The sequence below is a fragment of the Grammomys surdaster genome, unplaced genomic scaffold (assembly GCF_004785775.1).
Source record: "Grammomys surdaster isolate TR1022 unplaced genomic scaffold, NIH_TR_1.0 187, whole genome shotgun sequence".
Lineage (NCBI taxonomy): Eukaryota > Metazoa > Chordata > Mammalia > Rodentia > Muridae > Grammomys > Grammomys surdaster.
Window position 1 is genome coordinate 9208743 of NW_021604632.1, and position 12086 is coordinate 9220828.

The 12086-nt window shown below is 44.5% G+C and overlaps 1 protein-coding gene across 2 annotated transcripts; it reads right to left on the bottom strand.

The window, feature by feature from the left end:
* Nucleotides 1-340: 340 nt before the first annotated feature.
* Nucleotides 341-7863, bottom strand: Zfp90 (ZFP90 zinc finger protein). Of its 2 annotated transcripts, XM_028768660.1 has the most exons (4): nt 7479-7863; nt 4884-5010; nt 4478-4573; nt 341-2186 (listed from the first exon to the last, which is right to left on the bottom strand). In XM_028768660.1, exons 1-4 carry the CDS (start codon nt 7509-7511, stop codon nt 541-543), a joined length of 1902 nt encoding a protein of 633 aa, XP_028624493.1. In that variant the 5' UTR covers nt 7512-7863; the 3' UTR covers nt 341-540. The 2 variants fall into 2 exon arrangements, with proteins under 2 accessions (XP_028624493.1, XP_028624494.1); XM_028768661.1 differs by lacking the exons at nt 4884-5010; nt 7479-7863 and having other exon boundaries at nt 341-2242; nt 4478-4619.
* Nucleotides 7864-12086: the final 4223 nt, after the last annotated feature.

A 12086-nucleotide genomic window follows, 5' to 3' on the forward strand; every position in this document is an offset into this window, starting at 1 on the left:
CACTATTACAGGTTAGAGCCTGCCGTGCAACCGTCTGTACATCTAGGTGGCTGGGCTAGTTGTTCTAATTCTCTGAGTGTTGACTTCTGGGAAACAAACTGATTTCTGCAGTTTCAAGCATCACACAAGAGTTTCAGTCAAGTGAAACTGTCAATGATGTTTAAAACGTGTTTTGGCCATACTTGTGAGGTTTTTTTCTTTAAGGTTGTGAACAATAGGATTTACAAACCAAGCTGTCAAAACTTGGTGATTCTGCACACATATATTCAAAGCTTTAGTAAGGTCACACCATTTCCAAACGACTACATATGCTGTATGTAGTTCTACAAGAAGCCTGCAATCAGGTATGAAAGAATGGCTTTTATTAAAAAACAAACAAACAAACAAACAAAAAAACCTTTATCTGGTGGAACAGTTTTCTCCTCTCCATACACAGCATACAAACACATAATTACATTCTCAGACTTTCAGGATTCTCTGAAACTGGGCTGGAACCGGATTTTAGACAGTGCTTCCTGACCATTCCATCGTTTGGCTCTCCTACAGTTTATTTCGTGCATGGATTCTGTGGTGTTTAGTAAGGGCTGAGCTCCGGCTGAAGTTTTTCCCACATTCCTGACAAGCATAGGGCTTTTCTCCAGTATGAATCCTCTGATGATCATGCAGATTGGTTTTCTTTCTAAAGGCACGCCCACACTCAGTACATTCATAGGGTTTCTCTCCAGTATGAGTTCTTTCATGCTGAATAAGAGATGAGCTTTGACTGAAGGCTTTCCCGCAGTCGATACATTCATACGGTTTCTCTCCAGTGTGTGTCCTCTCATGCTGCGTGAGTGACGAGAGGCGACTGAAGGCCTCTCCACACTCATTACACTCATAGGGCTTTTCTCCAGTATGAATTCTATGATGTTCTATAAAACTTGTACTCCTCTTAAAAGCTTTTCCGCATACGTTACACTGATAGGGTTTCTCTCGAGGATGAGACATGGGCTGCTGACTGAGGGCCTGTTCAGAGTTGTAGGAATTCTCTCCGGCATGGATCCTCTGATGCTCGGTGAAGTCCGTGATGTGACTGAAATCTTTCCCACAGTCATTACAATGGTACGACTTTACTTCAGTAAGTGTGCTTTCACCTTGAGTAAGAGCAGTGTTCGGTTCAAAAGCCATGCTGAAGTTGTTACTTTGGTAAGGTTTGCTTCTTTTATGAATCCTCATATGTTTATAAAGGGATGGGCTCTGACCAAAAGCCCTCCCACATATGCTACATTCAAAAGGCTTCTCTCCTGTATGGGTCCTCTCATGTTGAACAAGGGAAGAGCATCTACTGAAGGCTTTCCCACACTCCTTACACTGGAAGGGTTTCTCTCCACTGTGTGTGACTTCGTGTTGAGTAAGCGATGTACTGTGCCTGAATGACCTCCCACAGAGATTGCATCGATAGGGTTTTTCTCCAGTGTGGATTCTCTGGTGTTGAACAAGAGATGAACTGCGCTGGAAGGCTTTCCCACAGAGACTACACTGATAGGGCTTCTCTCCTGTATGTGCGTTTTCATGCTGACCAAGGGACGAGCTGTGCCTAAAGGCCTTTCCACACACATTACACTCAAAGGGTTTTTCACCAGTGTGGATTCTTTGGTGCTCAGTAAGCTGTGTCCTCCAGAGGAAGGTTTTCCCACAGTCAGTACACTCATGATGCTTCCTCCCAGAATGCATGCCTTGATCTGTTCCTCCAGGGTAAGCATCATCTTTATGAATTTTCTCATGTTTATTAAGTGATGATCTATGAATGAACGATTTCCTACATCTGTCACATTTATAAGGCTTCTTTTTAGCAAGGATATTACTCTGAGTAACTAATTCTAAATTGTGTTCCAAATTATTTCCAAATGTTTTATATTCACTGGGCCTTACACTCAAAGGAATGTCCAGTTGTGGAACCAAGTCTGTGCTCAAACTAGAGTCTTCACCAAATTTATTTTGTTCAATTTTTTTCTCTACAGTGGTTATTTTCTTCTGGGAAAATGCCTCTTGCCCCAGATGTCTTCTCCAACTTTCCTGGTGCCTCTGGATATTGACATCCCAGATATCTCCTAATGTGGCATAGGACAAAACATTTGTACTGTGAGATACTTCAGGTATGCCCTGCTGCAGACTCCGTGATATGACGTCAGGCCTGGTCTTCCATTCTAAAAGAAATATAAAGTGCGAAAGTTCCCACACTTCTTGCAGTTCAAACAAAATGCTACAGTAGGGACAAGAAAATGAGATACAAGTCATGCATGGCTGTATTTTTAAATCAGTCCCTTAGTCTGTACAGACGCCTTAAACTGCAGGAAAAGAAAGAGTGAGGTGCCAGCAAATATTACAAATCCAGAGTGTCACTCATGTCCAGAGAATGAGGAAAGCCCATGTAAGTGGGTGAGTCTGACAGGGGAAAAAAAATCATAACACATAAAGGAGCCTAAGTATGAAAGGTCCAGATACAAACAGAACAAAACCACGTTCTTTTTTCTTTTTTTCTTTTTTGGTTTTTCGAGACAGGGTTTCTCTGTGTGGCCCTGCCTGTCCTGGAACTCACTCTGTAGACCAGGCTAGCCTCGAACTCTCGAACTCAGAAATCCGCCTGCCTCTGCCTCCCAAGTGCTGGGATTAAAGGCGTGTGCCACCACTGACCGGCCAAAACCATGTTCTATCTTGCAGGATTCCATGTTTCCTGTCTATTTTATGGGACACACACACACACACACACACACAATCTCCCTTCCTAATACATCCATTTTATAATTTCTTTAAAGCTGATTTTATAATTCCTTTACAGTAACCTATTAGATAGCAAGCTTCTAAACACTGCAGAGAAAATCTTCGGCTAAAGATCTTCTGAAAAGATTCTCTGGCGTGTGGACATGGCCACATACCATACTAAAGACTGAGAAGAAGTGATGTTTCAGAAAGCAGGCTATTTTTGGCCTTACCACTAGGAGAAGTTTCAGTCTGTGTGAGCTCTGATTCTATAGTGATCGTCCCTCTTCTGTGTATGTGTGCATTTTTTAATGGTGTGATATAATGTGTGTGGGTGCCGGGAATTGAACCTGGGTCTTTTGCAAGAGCAAATCTCTAAATTGCTGAGCCATCTCCTCAGCCCCTCAATCACCTCATATATATATAATATATAACTATAAAATACTTATAAAAAATAAAATAAATTATATATCAATATACAATAAATATATAATTTATACATAGTAATTACATATTTAATGAATATGTAAAATAAATTTCAGTATTTCAAAGGAAAACAGAACAAAACATGGAACTCTAATTAATGATATTCGTACTTATGCTTTCAACGTCATAAGAATGCATTAAAAAGGTGGCTCTTACATCGACAGATGAGGAGGCATGCGGCAAAGCTGTCAAAATCTGTGATCACCTAGGTGGCAGCTTTATGACAGTTACTGTATAATTTTCCTATGTTTTCCATATATTTGAAATTCTCATAATGAAATGTTGGGAGAGGAAGCAACAGTTAAAGAAGTCTAATACTCAAATTTCTAAGTTTGCAACAAGAATCAATCCTAAACTCATAATGTCAGCCATACACAACAGCACTCACTTGTAATCTCAGCACTTGAGAGGGGGCAGTAGGGGTGCGGGAGGTGTGTGTGTGTGGGGGGGGGTGGGACACTGGGCCACACAGCCAGACACTTTCTCACAAACAAAAACAAGAAGCAAAACTCCTAAGGCCAGAAAATGCTACATTTCCTTTTTCTGAGTGAGTCCCCAGTGGGACTTTAATAAAGGGTTAGTTTTGTTTCTTTCTTTCATTAGTAAAGGCCTAAAACAGACCTCTTCCCAGACAGTGTATACTGTACAGATTTACGGTGGAGTGTATATTTACCAAACACAGTGCACTCGGGTTAGTCAGAACCCCATCACAAACTGAGCTCTCTCTGTGAGAGAGAAAACATAGTCTCTGAACACTTTGCTTTTTCAAAATTCTAACATGCTTCTTTTTAAATAGTGAAGGCAGTGTTGAGTCCTGGGGACTGTGTGCTTGGAACACAGTGTTGTGAGGCTCAGACCAAGCCTCACCTTACACCAGCCTCTCTCTGTGATTTATCTTCAGTTTCTTTTGAGACCAGGTCTCACTATGTAGCCATGGCTGGCCTAGAACTCACAGAGAGCCATCTGTCTCTGCCTTCTGGATACTGGCATTAGGGGATATGGTGGGGTTAACTTCTCTCTTACAGTATAAAGCTGGGTGTGGTAGTACATGCCTGTAATTCCAGCACTTGGCTATACTTCCCCCTAAGACTTCCTCAGCAGGAAAACCTGTCTGGAGAAGAGAGACAGGGAGAGCTGCCTCCCAGGAGTGGCTTCCGCTTCCTTCTCAGGTCAGACAGCCCCCATGCCTCTTGTTAGAAGTGCCTCTCCGTAAGCTGTGGCCCTGTCTGCACTGATTTCCATGAGCATTTACCTGGACAGAAAGGTCTTTGGATTTCTCTCTCTGATATCCATGGCTCTTCTCCTTGCTCCAATTTGAAGATCACCTCTGGCTTGGAGACTTGATACCCTGCTCATGGGTAAACACACAAGATTTGGGTGTTTGAGCAAGCAGACAAAGGGCCCTCCTATAAGTCAGTACTAGTCCTTGATCCTCAGGAACTCTGAAGGAAAGAAAAGGTGCAACTTAAGGAGACACACTAGCAAAGGCCCCTCTCCTAATTCTGTAAAATAAGGATCTATCAGGCTTAAAGCCCAAGAAAGATGGCTCCCCAAAACATAGGCCCCAAGCCTCGGGCTTCCTTTCACCTGGGCTGCGTGCAACCGAGGATGGAGAATTCAAGAATATGTGAGACACTGAGGGGGTGGCCCCTCCTTACCGAGCGAAACCAGGTGGCTGTAGTTCTCCAGCATGACATCCCTGTATAAGCTCCTCTGGGCAGGGTCCACGTGGTGCCATTCCTCCTGGGTGAAGTTCACAGCCACATCTTTGAATGTCACCGACTCCTGTGGGATCACAGTCATGCTCAAGTCGGGATCAACAGCACAAATGTTCCACTCAAAGTGCTGGGGACAACCGATTTGGGGATAATGTGTTCGTTTTACACACATACTACATGGCTGCTTTATGAATCATTATACATATTGCTTTAAAAATTGCTTTTTATGTATGTATTAGTTTTTTTTAAAAATCTGCTCACTTATTTATGTGTGTGTGTGTGTCTGAGAGTATGTGTGTGCGCTATGTTCATGCAGGAGCCCATGACGTTCAGGAGAGGCCATCAGATCCCCTGAAACTGTGTTACAAGCAGTTGTGAGACACTCTGTGGGTTACGGAAATCAAACCTGGGTCTTCTGTAAGAGCAGTAAGTGCTCTTAACAAACTCTCTCTCTAGCCCCTATTCGTTTACTAATTTTTGAGACAGGTTCTCATGTATCCCAGGCTGATCTCAAACTCGCCACGTAGTGGATGCTGAACCTCTGATCTTTCTGCTTCTACTTCCCAACAGTAGGATTACAAGCATGCACCACAGCGTCTGGTGTCTGTGGCTCTGGGAGGGAAGCCAGGGCTTGGCTCATGCTAGGTAAGTATTCTATTAGCTGAGGCCATCTCCAGCTCTACAATCTGTTTGTTTGTTTTGTTTCTTTTTACATTAGACAGAAACACAAGGCATATGAAAGGAAGCAAAGTTGGAAGGAGGTAGAGCTCTAAAATAATCTAGATCACCACCACCACCTCCACCACCATCATCATCATCTGTGTGGGTCTTTGCAAACACTTGCATCCTTTTGCTTTGCACATCCTCACCATAACACACTGTCTTCCCTCAGGTCTACAGAAAGTATTCCTAGCCATGATTCTAGAGCTTGCTCAGTGTTCTTTCCCAAGTGTGACTTCTCTATTCTCCCTGGGCTGTGTGTAGCTTATGAAGCAATGGAAACCCAGGGTTCCATGCATTCTAGGCAGCGACTATACAGACTGAGCTACATTTCTGGACCCTACAAACTGATCTTAAAAGACATTGTTAGTATTTTTATCTAGATTGAACTTGATTATATGTTACATGTAGCAACTACAAGTTGTAGCTTACTGTTAAAAGTATTCTCTTGTATTATGGGTCTTGGTGTGGGTATTGTGCAAGCCCCTTTCCCCTCACAAAGATAGACAGCCCTATAAAGGCCCATATTATATTCCAAAGCCCTCCCCTTTGCAACAATTAGCCAATCTTGTCAGAGTATAGGATCAAGCTTCAGTTAACAGGATGAGTTTCAGTCACCAGCTATGTGAGGGGTTAAAGACAGAAGCCACCTTGGCAAATTGTGCTTTTTAGCTCAGCTTGGGTTCAGTTGCACCATTTTTACAAGAATTTACTACTCTGCCAGGCTTTTGTAAACTCTGTGTGATCCTTTGTTCCTCAATTCCTTGAGCTGAGATTTTCCCCACTCAGTTTCTAACAATTATGTTCACATGAAAGCAGGTGCCCAAGTAAGCCAGAGACATCAGGTCCCCTTGAACCTGGATTACAAGGTGGCTGTGAGCTTCCTGCCCTGAGTATTAGGAACTGAACTAATTCTGCAAGAGCAGTGTGTAAAAGCTTACAGTATGTGCTCTTAACTGGAGAGCCATCTCTCCAGCCCATCATTATTATTTTCCAGGAGGTGCTGGGAATTGATCCTTGGACCTCACCCATGCTAAGCAAGTGATCTATCACTGAGCTACATTCCTAGTTCTTACCCTTAATTCTAAAGAAAGTTTGGATTATGTTTTCATCTACGTAAAATGGACCACCTCAGAGCTTATGTCCAGAAAAGGCCCCTTTTGCTACAAGAATAAAATGGATTGACAAATCTCTTATTAATTAACCTGAAGTCGGGACTACTGAGGATGTGCACTACTAAACATCTGTTAAAGGAGAAAGAAAAAAAACAAAAAAGAAAATGAGCGGGGGTGGGGCAAAACAAAACAAAACAACAACAACAAAAAACAAAATTTGGAGCTAGTCTGTCCAGGTTCAGCTGCGGTGGTGGTCTGGGATTCAGCGCCCAACCTTCACGGGCCTCTTCCTCTAATAGGTCTCTTCTGCCCCCTACTGTCTCTTTTTAAGGCCTTTGGATGAGAAGCAGGGGGCTTCTTGCCTCGCTTTGCTATTTTGTCACTCTTTTCTCCATTCCTTACGGAAGAGTTCCAAGAACTGCACACTGCAACAAAGGCTCAGTGTCAACAATCCCAAAACATTTAATTCCTTTCACAAGAAGGCACTTCCTTAGTCTCCTCTAGGTACCAGACAACTCCATTTTTTTTCAGGAATCCCTCTCCTCCGCCCAGGTCTGGGCACTTTGGGAGGGGTTTTCTCTGAAGGAGGAGACTCAAAGCGATCCAAACTAAGAATCTCTATACCAACAGTTGTTCCGTACAGACTCTTAGGGCCTCTTAGGGTGGGATGCTCCGGGCGGTGGGGGAAGGCTCGGCTCACCTGGGGCGTGGCCGTCGGAGGTCTCGGGGCCATTCCTGCCTCAGTGTGTGCTGCCTATGGTCCAGGGCTGAGGAGAGAGGCCAGGATCCACTCACCGGGCTACCCCGAGGCCCCACCCCTCCAGCTCTGTAGCTACTTCGGCCGAAACGTGGGGAGGAGCCCCGCCTTCTCCTGCTGCTCTCCCCAAGGCCGAATGAAAGGCCCCACAGCTTCGGGACAGTGCCTCCGGCCACGCCCAGTCCGCCTGCAGGATGGTCGGCGAGGCCGGGAGGACAGCCTCCTACCCACAGCACTCTGAATCTGCCTCCGGGGCTTCGGAATCCGCGACCTCAGGTCCGTCCCTCTAGCGCCCGCTGCAGTTTCTTGTTCTCGGCGGTGCTGCTCTGCAACAACAGGGCCGGACAATGGCCACAGCGGCGGGTGCAGAGCCACAAGTGCGACTGCGCACACTGATCCTCGCGCCTGCCCATCCGCGGGCCCAGAAACTACGATTCCCAGCTATCCTCGCGTGCTCGCCCTGCAGAGGTGTCCCACCTCCTAGTGGGGGCTGTGATAAGAGCACAGGAAGGCGGGCAGGTTAGGTTCAACGTTTTTGTTTGGTATGTGTGTTTTCTGGAGCTGCTAGAAAGGTTCAGAGTTTTTATCTGGTGTGTGTGTGTGTGTGTGTGTGTGTGTTCTGGAGCTGCTAGAAATTCTCTCCACTCTTCTCCTCCTCCTTTTTTTCTCCTCCTCCTCCTTTCTCCTTCCTCCTTCCTCCTCCTCCTCCTCCTCTTCCCCTCCCCTGTGTAGCTCTGGATGTCCAGGAACTCACTCTGTAGCCCAGGCTGGGCTCAAACTCCGAGATCCACCTGCCTCTGCCTCCCAAGTGTGGGATTAAAGGCGAGTGGCACTACCCTTCCCAGACCCCCTTCTTTTTTTTTTTTTTCCAAATATCTTGGTTGAGATATAATTTATAGACTACAATACCATACCACTGAACTCTTATTGTAAGACACAAACTGCTGGTGACAATATACCATGACAGGGACTGCCAGCAGTAGGCTGGGATGGAGACATCTCAGTAGCCCACGGCAGCTCTTTATAAAAAACAGTTGTTCCCATTTCTCCCAACCTTAGCCCCAGACAACGGCCGTATAGACTTCATTTGTGCATGACTGTTTTGCAGTTGGCCTTGGTGTGCGTTATTATTCTATTGTATCTAACTTTCTTACTTCTTTCTCCTTCTGCTCTGATGAATTCTGTGAAACTAGATGTTCCTTGATGTAATGATTCTTAAACAGTTAAAAATTGAGGCATAGGGACACAGCACAGCACAGTCCTAATGGCTCAGGTGCATGCTATGTGTTCTCATCTTGGAAACAATGCAATAACTACACAAACTACACAGATTAATGTTTGACTTGCAAAGAAAGCTTGAAGAAATAATTAGAGCCAACGTAGGGACTCCAAGAAAGTAAAAAACTATTGAGGTTATGAGAAGTTTTGCACAACATTTAAGAGTGGTTCCTGGATAAGGAAGTATAGAATATATAAAATCTTATACTAGTTAAACTAAGTCAAAACACTGGGACTCTTAGGAGAGTCATTGTGTGCAATGTGCAGAAGCAGAAAGCTAGCGGAACTGCTGAGTTAAGGGTTAACTTGATCCTTTCTGTCCACTGCCTGGCAGCCTTGCCCGAGTCATTTATCATTAGAGCTTCACAGGAAAATGCAAGTAGCTGACATTGGGTCTCTGAGCTCTGAAGTATAGTAAGTCAAAAGTCAAAGTTTAAATAATGATAAGTTTGCAATTATTATTATTTTGGCTACAGGCCTGGGACTAGGGAAGCTTGAAACTTGGGGGAACAATTGTAATTCTTGATTCTTTGTGGGATTATACAATGTCTTTTTCTCTACCTGCTTTTAGAGCAACAATAAAAGACTGGGGCAAGAGAAAGGTGAGAGAACATGAGAAGAGCATGTGAAGAGTGAATGAGGAGAGAATGTGAGGTGTGTATGGAGAGTGTGTGTGTGAGTGAAAGGAGAGTGCATGTGGTGTGTGTGAGATGTGTGAGAGGAGTGTGTGTGGGAGTGAGAGGGGAACATACAGAGGTGTGTAGGAGTGTGGGAGTTCAAGAAAAGAAAAGCACACAGGAAAAAAAAAGAGGGCGCAGGAGACTGCAGAGTGTGTGGGGCCTCAAACTGCAAGCAAACGAGTGAGAAAGACAGCGGAGAGTGAGAGAGGAGAGAGAACCTTTAAGCCTTGAAAAGTTGCCTGTCAGCTTGAACCCAAAAAGTAGTCTGTGTATATTTATTATGCACCTTCCAGATACCCTGCTTCCAGTTGAGAACTCCGATCCTGTGTGGAGGCTGGACCCGGACAACAAACCTGTTGTATGTTGTGAAAGAACAAATCCTCCAAAACACAAGTGGCTAGAGGATCTGGTGTTCAAGGTTATCCTAAATGAAGGTTCAAGGCCAGTCTGGGCTATAAGAGATCTGGTCTTACAAGCCAAAATGAATTAACAATGCACACACGAATGGCTAAAGTGTGTAATTCAATGGATTTTAGCACATGCAAAGAATTGTACAACCATCACTATAGTCTCCTCTTTGGACATTTTAATCAGCCACAAAATAAAAATCATATACATTAATACCCATCCCCTAGTCCTAACCCCCTGCCTCCTCTCAATCCTGGGCAACCACTGACCCGTGTTGTCTCCGTAACAAATCTGCCTCCTCTGGATATTTCGTAAGATCAGGCAGTGTGAAGTTTTACGATCGGCTTCCTTCGGTTATCACAGTGGTTCTGAGTTCATTCACTTCACAGTATCAGTTATCACAGTGGTTCTGAGTTCATTCACTTCACAGTGGTCTCCATTCCATTCTTTTTAAATGCTGAATGAAAGGCTGGATTGCCTGAGCATTCCACATCCATTCATCAGTGGGTGGCATGTGCGTCGTTTACACTGTGGGACCTTATGCTTTTATCTTCAAAGCAACACTGCAGTGGATATGTGTGTGTGCACACTTACGGGGGTGCTGTTTCATTGGCCTGGGCTAGATACAGAGAAGTCGAATTATAGAGATTTGGTAGTATAATGTTTAGCACTTCAAGAAACTGTGGATTTGTTTTCTAAAGTGGCTGTATCATTTTGCTCTTTTTTTTTTAATATAACAGCATATAGATTCCAACATTCCTATCCACACCCATTACTGTGTCTTTTTTTTTTATCACAGCATTATGTGGATTTTGCCGGGATGTGGGGGCAGAGAAAGTATAAATAACAACAGACCCCTTTGAAACTATGCAAATATTTTCCACACTAAACAACAGTAGCAGATATAAAACCACAATGCAGAAGTTTAGCAAATCCTAGATAATTCCTAAAATAGAACTTTCAGTAAGAAGTACAAGCCGGCCAGTGGTGGCACACGCCTTTAATCCCAGTACTTGGGAGGCAGAGGCAGGCGGATTTCTGAGTTCGAGGTCAGCCTGGTCTACAGAGTAAGTTCCAGGACAGCCAGGGCTATACAGAGAAACCCTGTCTCAAAAACAAACAAACAAACAACAACAAAAAACCAAACCAAACCAAACAAACACCCCAGAGAAGTACAAACACAGGCTAAGGGTCGACACCAGGGACTACAGCTTGTTCCCTAGCACTGGCAGCAACACAGCCCACAGATGGGGGTCAGAGTACCTCCTAGGGACCCTGACACAAAAGGAGGATTCAGAAGCGACCCAAGACCGAGAATGTAAACAGACCTCTGGCACTCAAGAGCAAAACAGGAATACAATGAGGCAAGTTGGAAGCACCACATCAGTAATGCACTTGGCAAGTGGAGGCAGGAGGATCAGAAGTTCAAGGCAACCAGCTCCGCTTAGTTAAGGGACCCTGTCTCAAAACCAATCAGTGAATCAACCAAACACCTCACCAAAACAAGAGTTAAAACAATGGAAAATGTTTTGTCTGTAAAATGTAAAAAACAATGTAAAACGTATTTGTCTATGCCTTTTATTCCAGCAGGGGGAGGGGTGGGGGGTGGTGGGTGGTGGGTGCAGAGATAGGCCGATCTCTGTGACTGTGTGTGTGTGTGTGTGTCTATATGTTGGAGAGGGAAGTTGGACAACCCTTGGGAGCTGGTTGTCTCTTTCCATCTTCTCCCGTTTGAATTCAGGTCTTCAGGTTTTCGCTGCAAGTGCATTTACCCATCCAGCCATCTCTCTGGCTCTATGAAGTTATTCATACTTGTTGTTTACAAGATTGGGGTAGGGGGAGCTTCAGTTTGTTCATTTCAAAGACCCATTATTTATAAATCCTGAAGTTGCCATAGGAGAGGGACCAAGTAGGCTGACCCTTCAGTGGGCAAAGAGCCACATTCACAGCAGTAAGGCATGCAACGGAAACCCAAGCCCAGAAGAATTTATTGATTCTCTTCCAGTTCTCTAAATTGTCCAGCACAAGCACTGGGGCTTGCCAGAGGTCGAGGTGTAATTAGTTCCGGTTCGCGGTTGGCTGCTCAGGTGACTGTCATACACAGGCCGTGGACCTGGGATAAGCTTGTGAGCAGCGACTTCCTAGGTCACCTGGCACATCACATGCTCTTTTCTCGTGGTCCAGG